At 31.2% G+C, this 20,876-nt stretch overlaps 1 protein-coding gene across 2 annotated transcripts in view; it reads right to left on the minus strand.

The window, feature by feature from the left end:
* Positions 1 to 20,876, minus strand: part of LOC142323645 (uncharacterized) — a 109,956-nt gene that overhangs the window by 51,750 nt on the left and 37,330 nt on the right. For both annotated transcript variants that reach the window (XM_075363651.1, XM_075363650.1), the window contains exon 2: positions 6,709 to 7,005. In XM_075363651.1, coding sequence (XP_075219766.1) covers positions 6,709 to 7,005 — 297 coding nt within the window. The remainder of the gene's footprint in view (positions 1 to 6,708; positions 7,006 to 20,876) is intronic.

Genomic DNA, 20,876 nt, shown 5'->3' on the forward strand with positions numbered 1-20,876 from the left:
CAGGACTGTTAACGTTATTGAATTAAACTTTAAGAAAATATTAAGATTACTCTTACAAGTTGATCTTGTCTAACAATAAACGGTTTCATTTTATTAGCATTCAGACAAAAACCACGCACGGTTACTAGTATGAGAAATGATATTATTTTTTTTTCTTGAGATGTATGGGCAGCGGACTCCTAAGGTCATTCATTATCCTTTGTCTCATTGTTTAAAACTAAGGAAAAATCACCAATATGATATCAGATGTAAGGTTGTATAGAACCCTTAATTTAAATAACACAAAAATAAACCTGAGATTAAAAACACGTAAATAAAACAAACAAATTTCTAAAAAATAGCAAACGAACAAAGAGTTGTTATGCTCAAATTTAAAGGGCCTTGGTACAGGTGATCTGCAATTTAACATAACACAAATCTTCATTTCACCAAAGGCTTACTACAAACAGGTTTGTAATCCACTAGCATAAAGGTAAGCTACTATTGTTTCTTGTTTGCTGTTTTCCAAATCAGCAGAAATAACATTTCTTAATCCATACCTCATTCTAAGGTTTTCGTAATGCGGACATTAAGGAGATGTAAATATTAAAATCTAAGGGAAAAAGAAAAATGTCCATTTTTATTACTAAACGAAAAATACAACATTCATCGAATATTTGATTCGATTGCATATTAATTAAGGAGCTTCCTAACTTTTTTTTTTTTTTTTTAATGGGTATGATTAACAAACAGTGATACGGAAAATTTCAATGAAAATAAGTTGCGAAGAGGGCATTTGGCAGAGAAAATTACATTAATTTGAATTTAAGTTGTTCACAGTTTTCAATAATTTTAAAATTAACGATATATTCAGAAACTAATTTAAATTCATAGTTTAATACTAAATGTATAATAGTTTAGTACTAAATACTAAAGAGTAGCGTCTTTAACGACGCCTAGTATACAGACATTTATCTAACAAAAAGAGTAGATCAGCAGTATTCCATGAGTACGGTGTATGGGACATGAAAAGGGTGTTTACCAAATATTGAGCTTCGTTGTTATTTGTTTTGAACGACACGATAAAGAACGAGTTGTTTCAAATCTATTTACTATCTAAATGTGTAAATCGGATTAGCGATGAAAATTTAAGATATGGAAGATTTTATACGACGAAATTGGTTTATCTCAGATTGAAATATGATGAAAAGAAGCACAATATTCAGTTGAGACTAATTATTTGTAAAGTAATAAAAAAAAAACAATAATAAAAATGTAAAAAATAATTTTAAAATAGTAAAACTAAATAAACAATGTTGAGTGATTTATGGTAGGCCTCCTGGGGAGAGATTTCACTAGTTAATAGTTTTTTTTCGCAATGTTTTTTTTTCATGTTTTCCTCAAATCTTGCATCCTTAATTTAATATACTTTCTGACATTGCCTATAGATGAAATTTTGTACAGTTTCTAAGGTCGGGTGACAATGCAATATTCCACCATTACTTTTGCAAACATCCACCCGTACGGGGGTAAATTAAGGGTGCGGTGTAAAAAATTGCAAAATCTGAAAAACGGCTATGTGGGGTTTTTGGGAACGCAGATGAAAAATCCAATAGCTGCTTGAACTAAAAAATGTGATGAAAACTTTATACGGGAGTTTTTGTGGTTTCGAGTGAAAGTATGACTAAAAAGTATAAAGCAAGTTTTTAAAAATTTTGAAAAGTTTTTGTAATATTATTTCTTTCGTACCTTAGTGAAAGAAACCTACTCGGATGAAAGGTCTTAAGGCCTCTGCTAAATTTTGATGGAGACTTCAACCTCTGACAAACTGTAGCGCGAATTGGCGAGGAAAGTGTTTTTTATACATACAACTCATTAAATACGAGTATAATATTTATCAGTTATTTTGATATATTATATAACATACGAATCCGCAGGCTTTATGACTGATACAAATGCATCATCATCCGACAACAAACGAGCAAACAAATATGTTGCAATATGTTCGATTGGGCAGCGGTCCGACATCCACGCGCCTCTAAGTATAGATTACGTCATACTGATCGCAATTGACTTTTCCTCATTGCGCTACGGCCATCCATACGAAGATATAGCGATTTCTTAATTGTCGTAGTGGTAGTGGTAGTAGTAGTATCATAATACTAGCACTCACGCATGCACGCACGAGCACTAGCGTACTCCGACCCGAAAGCCTCATTCCCCTCACCCTAAAAAAGGTAGATTACGTCATTGTGATCACAATGGACTTCGCCCCGTCCTGCTTCGCCCAACCATTACCGAGATATAGCGTTTCCCTGTCTCGGCCATAACTAGAGTGGCAGGGACAAAATGGTGGAGGGGCAAGGCCAGCGTCGCATGACCAAAATACTGAAATGCGTTTGGTGGTGGGGTGACTTTGAACCTTGACCTTGATAATGTCTTGGAATCAAAGGTCAAGGTTGTTCTTAACTCCCCATTTCTACAGTAATCCTATGCTCTGGTGTAACGAGCCTTCACACAGAGGACTGGTCTTCAAGCATAACACAAATCCTTATTTCAATGAAGGTTTACTACAAATGGGTTAGTAATGCGTTGGTATTAAGGCAGCAAGTATTTTTCTTCTTTACTGTTTTCCCAATTAAAGCATTATCATTTCTTAATGATAATAACATGAGGTATGACACCCTCAGAATGAGGTTGTCATACATTGTACAATCTTCAAGTAGATGCACAACTGTGATCGGTTTATCACATATAACAATGTACAGAAAAGGTTTTTTAGTTATTTTTATTCGAGTTGAAACACCCTTGGTGTTTCAACACCAGTGAGCATGTATGAATTTGTTATTCATGTGTGAACGATTCTCAGTCTTGTCAACGGCACTTATTCTTGACAAGTCAGTTTCACAACAGTTTTCCATTTATATGGAGTAATTTTTATTACTTAATTTGACGTTTAATCTGCTGCATTTTTTGCCCCATTTGTTCCTAATAATGTTGGTTAGATGATTTTTAATGATAGCCATTCGAATAGGGATTATGTTCATATTCTCACAATTTGTTGCCATTCTGGCAGCTTCATCTGCGCTTTCATTTCTTGAGATAGCATTCCCTGAAGTCCATATAAATACACATCACTGTTTCACTCACTACACATATAGAATGGGCAGGATGTTTGCAACAAGAGTGTCCTCAATTTTTTTATTCTGAATAGCAGATAGCAGTTAATACACTTAAAAAGTAGGACATGTAAGCCTGTTCTCTTCACAGAAATGTTCTGTGCAACAAAGAGCTTGCTGTATATGGATGAGCTCTGCTATGTATACCCTGGCCATATCTGTCAATTTCCAAAAATGAGCTTCCCCATTAATGTATACAGTGCATCCAACACAATGTTCGGTTTTAGAACCATCAATATAAATTGTAGTATATCCTTCACAGGTATTGAGGATTGATGAAACTTCCTGTTGGATAATCACTGCTGGTTTCTCTTTTTTTTCCATAAGAGAAATCTAATCTTGTTGTTACACTTGCCAAAAACCATGAAGGTATTTCTCCCATAGAAATTGCTAATGTGTCATGCAAAGTAAATTTGTGTTTAACTGCTCAGTTGCGGTACCATATTCTGGCTGATATGAAATACCAACCAGAATATTAAGAATTTTCATGAGCTAAATCATATCAAAAGCCTTCTGAAGATCGAAGAAGAGTGCAACAGTGTTTTTAGTGATGAAACTAGTATATATAATATTTTCCAAATTGATGATTTGGTCAGTAGTTGAATGGCACTGTGGAAATTCTGCTGGATGCGAGGATAAAAGACCTTCTCTTTCTAAAATCTGAACGAGTCAATTATTAACCATTTTCTCAAAAACTTCCAGTAACACAAATCAAAAAAATAGGACAATAAATATTGGGATCTGTCAGATGTTATTTTTTTCTTGGGATAGGAAAAATATATGCTTCTTCCAATGCTGCAGGTATATTCCATCCTGCCAGACCTTATTGTTCAATTCTAGTAATTTAAATTTTGCAGCAGTCTATAGCTGTTTGATCATGACATAATGTATTTCATCTGGACTGGGTGCTGTATTGCTCGTTTTCTTCAACGCTTTTAAAAGTTTGTCTATTTTAAAGGATACATTGTACAAAAGATTCGTTTCTGTTGAGAAATTTAAGTGACCCTTAAGTTCTTTTTTTTTTATTCTTGAAACAGTCATCATAATTAACCATTTTATTGACTCCTTCAGATTGATTGGGTAGTAGTTCAGAAATTTAGTTTGGTGATTCTACTAGATCATCTTCACATTGAAGGTATGATATGGGGATAAAGTATGTACATCCACAGATGGTCTTCACTTTCTTCCAAGTTTCTCCTGCAGTCATATTTCTGCTTATGGGTGACATGTTTTTTTGCCAGGATAGGTTTTTTTTTAATCTTTTATAAGTCTTTTTGCATATAGCCTATGTTTTTTTAAGGGCAATTAAATTTTCTAATGTTGGGCACTTTTTGAAAGCATTGTAACTTTTTTCTTTCTTTTAATCATTTCAATAACTTCATTATTTCACCACAGAAAGGAAGGCTTCCTGAGTTTCCTGGATGTTCTGGGAATATATCTTGATATCATTTTCAATAACTCCAGTTGTTTTAGGGAGTTTGTGTCAGCATCCTGACCCCATAGGGGAAGATACCCTCCATGGGGCAGTTTTGGTTGCCACAGTGAAGTTCGTCCTATCTGCCTTACCAAACAACCATCTTTTAGGGCTGGGATATATTTTTAGTGTCATTGCTTCATTAATCGGGTTTCAATTCCTGCAGAATCTGGATTTTATAAGCGTGTAATTTCAGTTTTTTATGTAAAACTTTGTGAACTGTTGATTTTGGAATACCTAATTCGACGGGAGATGGACTTCCCAGGACTTCTAATTGCCGATTGTCTAATTAGTTCAACCATTTCATCTGGTACACTTGGTCTGCCGGTTGATTTCTCTGTCTTAACTGATCCAGTTTCTTCAAATTGTTTGAACCAATGTGTTATGTTATTTTTGTGTGGTGGATCTCTTCCGAATTCACATCAGAACGCACGTTGAACTAAAATTACGGATTTTAATTCAGATATCAATAAAACACACTTTGCTTTGTCTTTATCCGAGAACATAGTAACTCAACAACAATACAAGAACTGACGTTGTGGTTACAACTGCTGATAAACAAACTTTTGGGTTGGAGGCTTTCAGGGATACCAATATAACATCTAGAAATTTCCCTACAATCTTCCTATGAATTACTGAAACCGTAGCATTCTTTTATGATAATCCTGTATTACGCATGCAATAACAAGCGTTTTTTCATTTGGATTACTAAGCAGTTGATGTATGTGAATTTGTGTGTATTTGTTAGGAGAAACACTGTTACCATGTATACATTTGTTTGTTGTTTATAACATTTATAGCTTTTGTTTATAATTTACAAATTTATTCTAATTAAATTTTCAATTAATAATTTTTTATACAAATAAGTTAACAATTTTATTACTTCCAGAATTATTATTAGTAATTCATATTATATATATATATAATTTTTTTTATTATATATATATAATAATTTTTCTATAAGAAAGTAACTAATGATCAGGTCTGGCAAATACCCACCGGGTTGGTCTAGTGGTGAACACATCTTCCCAAATCAGCTGATTTGGAAGTTGAGAGTTACTACAGCGTTCAAGTCCTAGTAAAGCCAGTTATTTTTACATGGATTTGAATACTAGATTGTGGTTACCGGTGTTCTCTGGTGGTTGGGTTTCAATTAACCACACATCTCAGGAATGGTCGAATTGAGATTGTACAAGACTACACTTCATTTACACTCATACATATCATCCTCAATCATCCCCTGAAGAATTATCTAAACGGTAGTTACCGGAGGCTAAACAGGAAAAAGAAAGAAAGAAGAAAGGTCTTGGCAAATATAAATGAGACAATAGTGTGATTAAGACAATACAAAGAAGAAAAGCTAATTGGATAGGCCACATCTTAAGAAATGACTGCAGTAAAAAAAGTAATAATGGAAGGAAAGATTCCAGGTGTGAGGGAAAGAGGAAGGAGAATAGGAATGTTAGATGATTTGAAAGGGAGGCAAGGATAATATAATTTAAAAGAAAAAACTCAGGACAGACCATCATGGAGAATGCTGTTTCTTGACACCTTTCAATAGACAGTTCCACTAAAGAAGAAGAAAAAGAGTACAAACTTTTTTTTATTTTTGTACAAAAGACATACATTATTTTCTAAAAAAAATTGGTCCATTTTATTAATTACTTCTTCACTGGAGAAGAAGTCATGCTGTTATACAATAGTTTAAATATATTTTTTTTAAATGTCTTAACATTTAAATGAAATACCTGGTACAAAATTTCACTAAATACGAGTATTAGCTGTTTATATTTCAACTTTGCTTCTTTTTATCTACTTTTAAATTGCTATAAATCTTAAGATTCAAGGACAGCATTTCAAAAAAAAAAAAAAAAAAAAAAAAAATATATATATATATATATATATATATGTGTGTGTGTGTGTGTGTGTGTGTGTGTGTGTGTGTGTGTGTGTGTGTGTGTGTGTGTGTGTGTGTGTGTGTGTGTGTGTGTGTGTGTGTGTGTGTGTGTGTGTGTGTGTGTGTGTGTGTGTGTGTGTGTGTGTGTGTGTGTGTGTGTGTGTGTATAATTGACTTACTTTTGATCACATTGAGCAATGCTGGAGATGATTTAAGTGTTGTCTCGTTCTGAAGCTGAACAGCACATGTCCAGAAACCACGTTGGGGTAATGTTGCATTATTTATTTTCAAACTGCAGTCTGTATTTTGTTCCCCAAATGCTGGAAATTCTTCCACGATCACTGGATCATCTCCATGTGCTGATTGCCAAATCCATTTGCATAATTTAACTGGTGTATCTTTGTCTGTTGAACATTGAAGAATTATGCTTTTTCCTTCATGAACACTTGAACTTTGCGGGTGATTTATGATCACATCTAAAATTTAAGGAAAAAAGAATTAAATTTATTATATAATAATTCTATAATAGCATACAGTTTTATTTAGAAAGTTTATAATGTACAATTGTCATAATGATAGTAACTTGAAAGAAAACCAACCCAAGTTGGGTTATGGGTTACTTTGCTATGGAATGGCAAAGAACCTTTGTAAATATTTTTTATAATTACTTTTCCATTTGTTAACATTAATTCACAAGGTTGGTCGGATCTGCAAGAAACTTTCAGGGACATTTTATTAAATTTTTAGTCAGAATAATGTAAATAAACAATTTCCATGAGTATAAGAATATTAGTTGAATAACAATATATTTATTCTAACTTGTGGTTCAGTGTTTCAGTGATGACTACAACAAGAGAAGAAAATAAAAGACAAGCAGATCAGATGAAGTTTTTAATAAGCAAAAGTAGGAAAGATGAGAAGTGACTGAGAAAAGATGCTGCAGTAAGGAAGACCTAGTATGTAGATCATTATAGGAGAGAACTGAACAGGCCAGATTGATATGGTTTGGGCTCGTACAGAGACTGCCAAGTGGTAGAGTTATTAAAAAAATTATTAATCTAAATATATTGGAAGAAGAAACTATTTGAATACAAGGAAACTAAGATAGAGATGATTAAATTGTGCAAAAAAGACGTGCAATATAGAATATTAATGAAAAAAGTTGTCAAGGAAGAAATGGTGGAATGGTGGAAAATGGTAGCAGCAGATAATGGAGTTCTATTCCATTATCTGCTGATCTGATTTTTTTATGAAATTTCAATTATATAATTCTCAATTTTCTGTAGTAATTAATTTTTATTTAATTGTAGTGTAAATTACTACATTTTCGCATATAGTTTAGCATCTGGAGGTAATTTTCAATGTTATTAAATTATTTTTAATACTGACTATTGCAGTTGTAGTCACTAATAAATACCAACAATATGTAGTAAAACCACATCTAAAAGTTTTTAATTGTCGTGATTAATTGGTTCATTAAACATGATTTTGGTCATTGGCATTCTATCTTACTTTATCTCTTCAATTAACAGGTTGGTATTCTCTGCGATATTCTGTGTTGCAGAACCACAAGGTTGTAAGATACAGAGTATAGCACTGAAACCTCAGAACACTGTTGTTTTTAAAAGTTTTCCTAATAATACTTTTTTTTTGTTATATAACACTACAGATTAATTATAATAAAAACAACATTTAGATTATTTAAAAAAACTAACTATATCTAAAACCCATATAACTGTTGATTTTTTTATTAAATTCTACAAACTCTTTTCCTTTTTACTGTTTGTTAATATTTTCATTATATTTCTAATTAAATTGTTTATTTAGTTTTTAATTTATGTATTTATTTATTTTATATTATATATTTTCTAGGTTTTATAACTATTGTATCCATAACCCTCTGGCCAGAGTTTTGCTGACGTCCACAGTACTGTGGGAGCATCCCTGTCTTTCATCCAAAAGGTTCTGGGTTTGAATATCATGGCAGGCTTGGCATTTTACACTCTACAAAATGCATCTAATTGTTAAAATTTATTGGGTAACTATAACTGGGATTTAGCCTGTTGTTGCCAGATGAAAAAATAAATGATGTTATGTTATGCTATATTTTGAAATAAATATTTTGAAATTCATTTGTTTAAACACTTTTGACATAAAAAAAAAGAATTGAGTAATTTCAAACAATTTTGGTTTATTTTGCAATGGAAAAGTAGCTACATTATCTGCCTTTTATTTAATAATCATTCACCCACTGATATTCAAGCAGTTGAGATAAATTATTTTACATCTGTTCCACGAATACAACTATTTTGGAGTTATAGGGTATAAACAAATATTTCACTATAATACTTCACCCTCTTCTTGGCATTTATATGTAACTAGTCAAACTGTTTAATAATTACCTAAATATAATCTAAGCAACTGAATCAGTTGATTAATTCTGAAAATGGCACCTCCAACCAAATGCTAGTAAAACAGAGATGTCATGCTTCCATCTAAATAACAAGTTTGCTAATAGGTAGCTTAAAATTTTATTCAAGAATACATGGCTCTTTCACAACAGGACACCAAAATACCTAGGCGTGACACTTGATAGAACGCTTTCATTTAAGGAGCACCTAATGAAAACTGCAGAGAGATTGAAAACAAGAAACAACATTATACATAAGCTCTGTGGAACAACATGGGGAGCATTGGCTTCCACTTTGCACACATCGGCTCTGAACCTCGTCTTCTCGGCTGCGGAATATTGTGCACCAGAGTGACTTAACAGTCCTTATGTTCATAGAATTGATGCTCAACTTAATAACACTATGAGAATGATTGCAGGGATTATCAGGTCTACTTCTGTGGAATGGCTCCCAGCATTGAGTCACATACCACCCCCAAATATGCGCCATATGAACACTCTTACAAGAGAGTACAAGAAGATTATGGACAATCGAAACCTACCAATACATGAGGATATTGAAGATGCCAATCATGGTCCTTTTCAGTCTAGAAAGCCATCTATAAAAACAGCAATTGCTGCCACAGAGGAAGAATTCAACCTGACTGATGCCTGGCATTAAGAATGGACCACAAAGCAGAATAACCAAATTCCACGTATTACTCAAAAGCCACCAGGTTTTGACTTTTCACGTAAAACATGGTCAACGTTAAACAGAATACGAACTCAGCATGGTAGGTGTACCTATTTCCTGTGTAAATGGGGTAAAACACCGATGCCCCTTTGCAAGTGTGGTGAAAATAAAATCGTTAAACACATCACAGGAGTTTGCCTGAGGACAGGTTATGAAGGGATTCCTGAAAATTTCCTGATAGCGACTCCAGAATCAGTAGCTTATATTAATTTGTTAGATGTTTGTTTGTAATTTTTGACTGTAATTGGTGTTGTGTCTTGGTGCCATATGCTAAATATAAAAATTCAATAATGTTTTTGAATTCCTTGAAACTGTCTAACCTGGTTTCTTTCAAGATCTGTTTTAGATATTCTAGTCTTACCCTTCAAAAGTAATCTTCCATCTTCCTCAACAACGTTCAGTTGTCATTTCTAATAAAATATCTTATTCAACCCCTTTTATCAGCCCCTTGGGCTGATCTGCTTTCTAAGTAAGTTATGTGTCTTTATTATTCTTTTTAATGTAGTTAATTATAATTCTTCGTACAAAATTATTTATTCTGGTAGTCCTTGCCGTGCACTTTATAATTCTTCTATTTCCATTTTCTATTTAGACAGACGTCTAATGTAAGCATAATCTCAGTCAACAGTGCAGCATTTTTGTAATCTTCCGTTTAATTACCTTTCATTCAGCAGATATCTTGTTGAAGATTTCTAAGTTAATACAAATGTAAAATAATACTGGTGATAAATTAAAGTCTCATCATTCTCCTTGGTGTATGCTTAACATTTTCTGATCATTATCTTTAATCATTATTATTGCTGTGCTTTTCTTGCACTATCTATTTTTTGTCTCTATAATCCAACTGACTTTTCAAGACTTTATGTGAATTAATATTGTCAAAACCTTCTTCTAGACTGATAAAAGCAAACAATGATGGTATTTTTATTTGGGATGATTTCTCCATCATGATGTTGAACTGATGTTGAATTGAATTTTCTAGTTTCTCATATCTTTGGCAACATTCTACTACTGATTTCTGTAAGAACCTTACATGTGTGTGACAATAAACCTAATGTTCAATGTTCTTCACATTATTCAGATTTTGAATAGTAGCATTCCTAATCCATCAATTAAAAATTGTGTTTCCAGTATTTGGATTAATGATCCTTAAATTGTTGAAATGGGTTTAATCATTACTTGTTTATTTTTTTAACTAGCTGTCTGAATTGTGCTTCAATGGAATACCTCTATTATGTGGTTTATTACTTCTATTGTCTTGTAACAAACATTTAATAATTTATAATATTAAAAATATTCTTGTTGTATATATGACCAGTTGTTTTTGAAAAGACGTATTTTTCTCCAACACTGAACATTCTTAATAATCTTCTGTATGATTTCAATTTAAAATAGCTACATTGGAACAGGTGTTTTAGCTAAAGTTTAGAGTTTCCATTATATTTCATTGTAATGTTACTTTTTCACACTTTAGGTTCTATTGTTCCAGATCAGGAATCCCCTAAATCTAATTATATTAAATTGGTAGTAAGAGACTCAGCTTTACCTGGTAGACATCTTGACTACTAGTTTTGCTTTTTGCGTTACCCTCGAATAAGAAACAAGAAGCAGTTCTCAACCACTTGCATAGGTGTATGAGGTTGCCAATCCTAATAAATTGCTGCTCCACTGGCTACAAGAGGGTAACAGCATGATGTTGTATATGAACCAGAGAGCTGACCTGACTCCCATGGCATCTGTCTTAGGAACAAGGAATAAAGAATAAAGAAATAGGAGAGAAGAGGTAGTGGATGGGGATGATGGATCCACATGACTGCTTCTGATGAGGGATAGTTTATCTTCTTGGAATGCTATAGTATTGTCACCGGAACATTTTTGGGAGTACCCTCTCAAAGAATATCTTTTCATTGGAAAGATACTCTTTCAAAGATGTTCTTGTATGGCATCCAGAAAATTGAAATGTGTAAAATAAGGTAAATTTAAATTTACTATTTTTATGTAAAGTGTATTTTTTTAACTTGAGATCAGAAAATATTTTTTCTATGACTAATCTTAAGTTTTCAAATACACCTTCTGACACAAATTTGCTTTTTGTACTCCAAATCTTTTTTGCAATTTACCCTAGGCTTTATCTTCACTTTAATACACTACACACATGTGAAATAACAGGTACATTTAGTTTAATGAGAAGCATATTTACTCCTCCTTATAATCATTTATGGAGAGCAGAGAGCTGATAGTCTTTCCCCATCAGATATCAAATATTTAACTACACTATATAGTGCATAATTAACCGATAGTAACAAAGTTGCTTCAACAGCTCAAAACTTTGTATTTCCTTGATGATATTTTTCTAATACCAGAACAAAATTCAAGTAAATTTTGTATGATTGTTCTGTGAACATTTTGATACTGAGTATTTTATTAGACAAAAGCGATCAAAGAGATGGGCTCGCCTTGTTGAAGAATAATGGATCATACCTACTTTATTTAAGTTTTATAAATATGTTTTATTTTCATTTTATAGTAAAAATACTGCTAATACAAATCTATAATAATATAATTTTTTATTGTAATTACCTTAACTATTGATATCATAAAGTGTAGTTTTTTTTTTTGTAATTGAAAGTTATAGAAGATGAGGTAAAACCATTTCTGTTTTTATATTAATTTTAATATATGAGCCTACGAGCGATCTACTATTTATAGAATTACCGACTAAATTTAAGTAATTGTGTGTGTGTGTGTGTGTGTGTGTGTGTGTGTGTGTGTGTGTGTGTGTGTGTGTGTGTGTGTGTGTGTGTGTGTGTGTGTGTGTGTGTGTGTTGATGTCGGCGTATCTTATTTATTTACGAGGATCGGATTAATTTAATTTTTACGGACGTACGCTCGTGTTTATTATTTCATAAAAACAAGGAAATTTTAAAAAAGAGTAAAATAAACAACAGTCTAATTTACCGTAGAAAGGAAAGCAAGAAGCCTCAAGGCTGAAGGACCTGAGCTTAGCAACGTCAAGGCCTAACCCAGATCCGAACAATGTAACCGGCACCCATTACATCTTGTATGGGAACGGACGTTTAGAATTTCCCATTAATTACTTTTGTTCTTTTGTCCAGAATTAATATATTTTTTTTTTGTAAAGGTAATTATAATTTTGATTCGATCCAAGAATTATAAGATCTAAACAGTTTAATATACTTAATTCTTTACTTTTGTGATTTATTTTTAAGTAAATATATAAAAATTATTTTTATTATCGTAATTTGTTTACATCTCTGTTTTTATTTAGCTAAATTTTATTTGTTGCTGAAAATTAACAGAGCATGAACATTTTAAGCGAGCGATAATTTTGTTTATTTTTTACATGTGAATCATTCGGTGGTAGTAACTTCCAAATTACCAATGTCGTTGGGTAAATTAGTTCCAGTTTTCTGACTAAGATTTTTAATAATATTTTGTATAATATATAAACATAATTAATATATACCAGTTCATGACTTTAGGAATAACTGAAACAGCTCGGTAGCAAAATTTACCCTGCCCTGGCATAAATAAAGCTTTTTTAATTTGTGTTATGTTTATCGCAAAACATTTAGGTAATTTTATTTTTGTTTTTATATTTAAAGTGTGTGTATACATATTTTTTTTTAATTTGTAAGGTGCGAAAGTTAGCTTCGGTTTTTTGTCATCGAAAAGTACATTAACGAGTTCATAACTATCGTAAAAATGACTAATTCAAAGTCGTTTAGTTATTTAAAACTCCATTTCTCCACCTTGCTGAAGCTTGGTCAGCATGGTAGTTGAATTGTTCATAATTTCCGTAATTACATATTTTAAAGAATTCTACTCACTATATAAACGCTCAAAATTGTAGTTTAATGACGATTTATATAATAACGGAAGTAGATATTCGTCTTTCAACAAGTATTTCAGCTATTTGTAACGCTTTAGCAAACTCACGAAGCGTGTGCTTTTTTTAAATATTAGGCTTTGTATATTTATTAAAACAAGTCGACCGCTTAATAATTCAAAAATCTGAAAAAGGCAGTGAATAAAAGCTTCATTTTTGTTTTTGTTTACCGTGCGGCTGGGTTTTTTTATAAGCTTTATTTTGAAGAGTGTTTTGGAAGATTAAAGAGCGTTAAGTAAAGTTCGAGTAAATTATGGAGAGAAGTTTAATGATAAAAATACTTTTCTCTTACCTCGGGGCTGTAACGACACCAGAAACTTGACCCAGTGTTACAAATACATACGAGTGAGTTTATATATTAATCGTTAAAGACTGGTCCACACTAGACGAACGAACGCTCATTTATTCTTGCGGGTGTAACGTAATAGCATTATCAACGGTAGTTGCAAGGTTACCTTCGTTCACATTCGTTCGTTAGAGCGGACCGACCTGTGCCTCGCGCTTATACGTATAATATAAAATATTATACTGCTCTCAGTATATGTATATTACTTTATTTACAAGTACTAATCAGGAAAAGACGGAATAATTTTTGGTAGTCTAACAACGACATATAATTGAACTATTAAAAACTGTGATTCAGGTTTCAAAGCGGAACTGTATACCGGCTACGCAGAACATCGTTTATTCATTTTTTAAATAAGACAAGCGTCTTTAGTTTTTAATATAGATTACATTAGTAGGTAAACATTATTATCGTATATAATTCACTTCTTTACTGACCCGTAAATAATAAAAAATTTAATCCAAGAGATCTAAAAATTTGTTTTCTTTAATTATTTTTCGAAAAAACCACCAAATTTAGTGATTATTTTCTGCCTCGTTATCCGCTAGAAGTTATATGAAAATTTACGAAACTGTAAGTTTATGAAAATTTTTAATACTGTTTTTATTATTAAATTTATACGAAAAGCTTCGATAATTTTAAATTTAATTTGTCCTACAGTAACCATCGCAATAGTAAGTTCGTCCTCTCTTGCCCATATACTCATCTTGATCATTTTATCTGATCATCGTTTTAAAAAAAAGTTTTTTCAAAGTTTTGCTAGAAATTAAAAAAAAATACGTAGAAGTAAAAATAAATATGTTGTACTGGACCGAAAGCTAAATTCTCCTTTAGAATTATATGTTATACTAAACTACAAAAGAACCTATAAAGATTTGAATTTTCTACAGAGTGGCCGAAAATTCCCTTTCTGTATAAACAAATAAAAATGGATTTTTTGTCATTAATTTATTTAATATATTTACTCATAAAACTGACGTTAAATTACATCTGTACACGCTCCCCCATTGACCGCACACAGTTTCATCAGTCCCCAAGAGCATTTCGAAATTCTCTTCTCCGTTGAAGGAAAAAAGTCATATAAACAGTCTCTGACAGCAATTTTCCTCTCATCAATATTCCTTAGCCGCAGATGTCAAATATTTTACCTTGATTATACCACAAAGAAGTTGTCACAGATTATCGAGTCTGGACTTCTGGTCGGCCACTGAATTTCGGAGAATCTACCGATCCACCGACCTTCAAAATATTCATTTAAAAAGTCAATTACCGACCGACTATAATGACCTGGTACTCCATCTTGCTGTAAAACTGCAGTTAATTCCATACCGATCAATCGAAGCCGAGGAATAGAATAACTTTCAAACATTTTAAGATAAGAAATGATGTGAACACGTCTTTAAAAAAAAAGTACGGTTCAGTCTGATGCGATTCACATATCGTTGTCCACATCATTATACGTCGGAGATGGTGTGTCATTTCCTTATAACTGTGGGAATTTCCTTTACATCCAAAATACACGTTCCGAGATCAATTACTCAGGTAAACAGCACATTCGACGGAGAATAAACCTTTTTCCCGTAACTGAACATTGGGAAAAATTTTTAGAAAAGGTTTACAACAAGTTTCCATTAAAGCCATGTCCTGGTTAGAAAGCTCATTAACACGAGCAGACTTAAAGGATTTCAAACTAACATGTTTTTTCATTATTTTCTTAAGTCTTGAACAGGAAATATTTAGCTCTGAAGACCATTTCCTGGTCGACTTAAAAGAATATCGTAAATCGACTAAAAGGACATTTAGATCGTTTCAAATCGAGGATTGACCCGGTGGAAAAGGGGTTTTTCTACTTTCGAAGTGTTACTACTGATAGAGTTTTCGTTACCAAAACGCTGAACAACTCTATCTTTATGTTTCCACAATTTCATTGGTGTTTGTAAGTTCACGCACCCAAACACTAGCAACAAGTCTTTCTTAAATTGAATACTAGCTTGTGACTGCCGTTTTAACCTACCACTGCATAAATCAAAATTCTCACTGTATACTTGACAATAACATCAACTTCTAAAAATCCTGGCGCTTTATTGAGTAAATGAAAGTAGCCGATTTATCTTTATAATCATTTGATAACATACAGTGTTACCAACGTATATGTTATATCATAAATGGAAACTTTCTGTAGTTTCCTGCTTCACCCATTCTTCATATAAACGTCTTACCTTTGTTTGCTTTTCATTCAAAAACTTTTCGATTTACAAAAATAATAAATATATTTTTTTACGTAAAATTTTCTCCTGTTTTGTTTTATGATCCCAGTTAAATGATTTTTTTTAGATATTTATGAAAAAGAACACAAATTTTTCGCCATTTTGTTTTAAACATACCGGAAGTTGTGTAAAAACTTTTTTTAAAACAGCCTACACAAAAATACGATCAGTATGAAAAACTTCAGCCGGTCTGTTATTTTCCGAAGGTTAAAATCTTTGAGGGATTGACTATTTTTATTATCAGAGTTTTTCTCTGTTCTTCGCGTTGAAGACAAGTTTAAATGTCGACAAAATTTTCTGGTAGATCGCCGATTAGAATTTGTCGTTGTTGGATAAACATAATTCACATCCAACGTTCCTGATGTGATCTATTTTATCTATAATGTTATTTAAATAAGTATTTGTTTACTTTAGATTAGGAATGAACGATGAATAAAAATTCATTAATCCCTGGTTCAAATTTCGGTCCGGTTTGGAATTTTCCAGTGCGTCATTTAACTTCATCATAAAATCAGATAAATACAAATTGAAATACTTGTAATCGGTTATCATCTAATTCCTTATAGAAAAGTACTTAAAATATAAACAATATTTTTGAAAGTATTCATTTACAATGTAGATCAAATTTTTCATTGTTATTTTTATCGGTAAAAAAAAAATAAATTATAAAATTTTCATAAAAACTTATCATTTTATTATTAAATTAAGCTATATTATTTCCTCACTTTATCTTAAGAATTTTTGTATAACATTTTTTTTAATTAATTGAAAAAAGAACCGATAACCTTCAGTTTACAACTGTAAGGAAATATGTTGTATAAATTCTAATTAAAAGCCTAAACTACAAGGTGTATATTATGGGTTCGATAATCAATTGTAATACATTTTATTTTTAGTTTTATTATCTAACACAACAACATATAGGCTAAGAATGTGTTTTTAATTTGCCGATTATACGTTTTGATCGGTGAAATAATTGTGTAATAAATATTAATTTCTGTAAAGAAATCCGTGTAATGATTTCTTTATATATCAACTTTTTTAAGACTAATAGATGTATTATTTTCTTAATGTTTTAGATTTTTAAAAAATTGTCGGTATTTTTTCTCATTAAAATTAAAATCTTATTTTTTAATTGATTTTTATTTAATTTGTATAAGCATAATCGATATTAAATATTCATATAAGTTAGATAATAAAGATAAAAGAATTTTTATTTTTCATTGTCAAAAATACATACCTTTTGGAGGTTACCATCTTTTGATTATTGTTATTATTATTATTATTAGTTTGTGTGCATCTCTTAAATGATAATAGATAGATGTTTAATTACTTATTTTTACACTGCATAAGTTTTTTTTTCAAAAACAGATACAGCATTTTGAATAAGATCGATGCATTCAAAAGTGGATCAATAGTTATTCGATCTCGACTGCCGATCAGTTAGAATCGTTTATCTCGTTTTACCGTTGAATGATTGATAATAATTTTTTTAAATATTATCGGATTATGTTTCATTTGTATCTGGATTTTCATGCCGATTTCATTCGTATTATAAAACCAATATATTACCTCTTCTTTACATAAAGAAGAGGTAATCTGTAAACTCTTGAGTTTAAAAATTAACGAAACCTTTATTAGAAATCATAGGCTACTTTAATGAAAAGATAAAAAATGTATAGTTTTCTATCAGTTTTTATACAGCAGTAACGATTTAATTTTATTTTTATGACATTACCGTGAATTAGTGAGAAAAAAAACCGGGGAGTAACATCGACCGATATCTATTCCGGTTTGATGGAGTCGTTTATTTCATATTACTATCAAAATATCGATAAAATCCCCTTAAAATCAAATCGATTAACAGAATTTTATCAATCGCAAAGCTTTTTCAATAGTTTTATTTCATTCTAACAAATCAAATTTGTATGAAAAATTAAAGAAATGTCACGTCTTCTGCGATTAATTAACTCAAGCAATTGTAAAATAAAAATAATAATAATAATAATCAATATTTCATTCGTTATTTTAATAAAAAAATAAATTTTTCAAAAATTTGTATTGTTTACGTACAAGCAGTTCTAAGTTTAAACCCTTAATGTCTTAAAAGTTTCACAATATTTTATATTTTCGCAAGTATTATCAATTGATTTGAATATTATTTTCCGCACTTCCTAGCATTATCACTCTAAGATTCGTAGTTGACACGTTTCGGAGTACCTCCATGTTCAAAACTACTTCTGGCTTTCATGAATGTTAAGAGTGACAATGCTAGGAAGGGGGGGGGCAGAAAATAACACTCAAATCAATGTTAATGTTATATTTATCCTATTTAATTTAATTTTTAACTTATATTTTTATCTTTAAGTTATATTTTTAGTATTCGCTCCTTGTTAAATTTTTTTTTATAAAACAAATGCATCATATTTATTTCAAATTACTGTAAGTATCGGCATATAAGTCGATTTGATATGTAATTCCAACTTCTTAATTTCGATAGGAGTTTGAATTAATTGACACGAGATACCACACAAATCGGATTTAAATTATTTCCATGATTGTTGTATATTTATCATATACAACAGGATTGCCGCAGTAGCAGCAATACCAACTTCAATTTTCTGTTAAAAATAAAAAACACATCAAATATTCTTATGTAATCATTGTAACATCTATTTTCCGAAACCGGTAGTAAACCTACTATTATTAAAATTTAATATTTTTTTATAGTTTGCATTTATAATAATTTTAAAGTGAGTGTTGTTTAAATAAAGAATACGATTCGTTATTTAAATCAAAATTTGCAGAGTTTGAAGAATAATAAAAACATTAATGGGGCAGGAACTTGGTAAGGTGTTACTAAAAGAATTTTTAGGCCAAAAAAATTGAGATATTTTACCATCCAAAATGCGCTCTATACAGAGTGTACCATGAAATTCTCCCGGGACTTCCATAACCTATTCTACTCGTGAAAATAATGGAAAAAGTTCGTATAAACATATGTTTAAAAAGCTTCGTTTGCAAGTTACAGCTAGTGAAAAATTTCGCTCGGATATCAGCTACCCCAGTGAAATGAAGTCGTACTAAAATTTTTAGGTCGTTAATTAAGGGAGAGAATTAGTGATTTCTTATGGTTTTGACCTGAAAAATTAAATAAAATAGGTCCCATAACCGTATCTATAGTAATTTTTAAGAAATCTGAGGTGAAAACCAATAGATTGGGTTAAAAAACCCTGTGTTTTATGTTTGACGTACAACTTTGTTAAACGGGTAATAAAAACATAAAAATCTTAAAAAATACTTGTAGAGAATATCATTCTAAACAAAATGGTGTAAGATAAGTGAATAAAACAAAGAAAAGTTAGAAAAATTCGAATTTTATTTAGAAATAGTAAATTACTGCATTTGTCAGGAAAGAGTAATTTAATGTAAACAAAAACCAAATTTTTTTGATGATGTGAAACATTTGTTGAAAGTTATGAAAATAGGTTATGAAAGCCCGGGAGAACTTCGTAATACATTCTGTATATTAGACAAATTGTGTGCTCTGAATTGGAGAGCTGAGAACGTAAGGACGGATATAGCGGAATTGCTGTACCAAGAGTTTTCATTCTTGGACCTTCGGTAGTCTGGAAGAAGCTACATTAATGATCCGCGAGTCAGACGTACATAATTTGTCTATCATAAAAACTGTGCACATTGACAATTCTGGATAGCTTAATTATCTAATCCAAGGGTCTTCAACCTTTTTTTATCCGATATTTGCAATCTGTACTTCAAACAATATTTTAATTGAATATAGAAATATTTATGTTGTTTTTAAGCCTGTACTGCCGTCTTAAACCAAAAGGGCGTATCTTAATATACGCTATTTTTGAGCTATGGAAGATTTTCTAAAATGTTCTACGTGACCGTATTAAAACCCTTTCTTGCGTAATAATTTATTAACAGTTTTACTGTTTACGCTTTATTTGAAAAGAAATTTGAGATACACCCCCACTTTTTTGGCTTAGGATAAGTGTTATGTATTCACTAAATTCGGTTCTAAGAATATAGTTGTGAAAAATAAACTGCAACTGTTTATTTTTTACAATCTTAACAAATAATAATTGAGATTAAATAAGAGATTGAATCCAGTGTTTTATATTTTAATTCTTTTGCATTTATTTTTATAAATACACAAGTATTTAATAAAATAAATTTAATAACTAAATTTAATAAGATAAATTTTTATAACTATTTTTTTTTTTTTTTTAAGTCTACGAGCCACAAAACTTTAAGGCTGGCTCGAGTTGAAGACCCATGATCTGGTAGATCTTACCAGCGTTCTTTAGCAGGCTTACAGGGTATTTTTAGGCTTTACATTTTACTTAACGTTTGTTAAGTATTTATTTTTACCTATTTTATATGTACATAATAGCCTTATACTTCATGTTACATCTGCATTACATAGTTTTTATTAGAATGATGGAGCGAGACGTTAAATCTCTTCCGTATCTCAAAAATTGTAATAAGCTTAAGCCTATTACAGTTTAGTCGCTATTAAATCGGCAGTCAAACTGTATCCTAAGATCTGTTTTTTTTTTTTAACTATTCTGCCGGTGTAAAGCACGAATAACCATCTTATATGTGTTGTGATATCATCTCTACCCAGTGAAATGAACAAACTTTTACTCTCAAC

Source organism: Lycorma delicatula, chromosome 4 (assembly GCF_047948215.1).
Source record: "Lycorma delicatula isolate Av1 chromosome 4, ASM4794821v1, whole genome shotgun sequence".
NCBI lineage: Eukaryota > Metazoa > Arthropoda > Insecta > Hemiptera > Fulgoridae > Lycorma > Lycorma delicatula.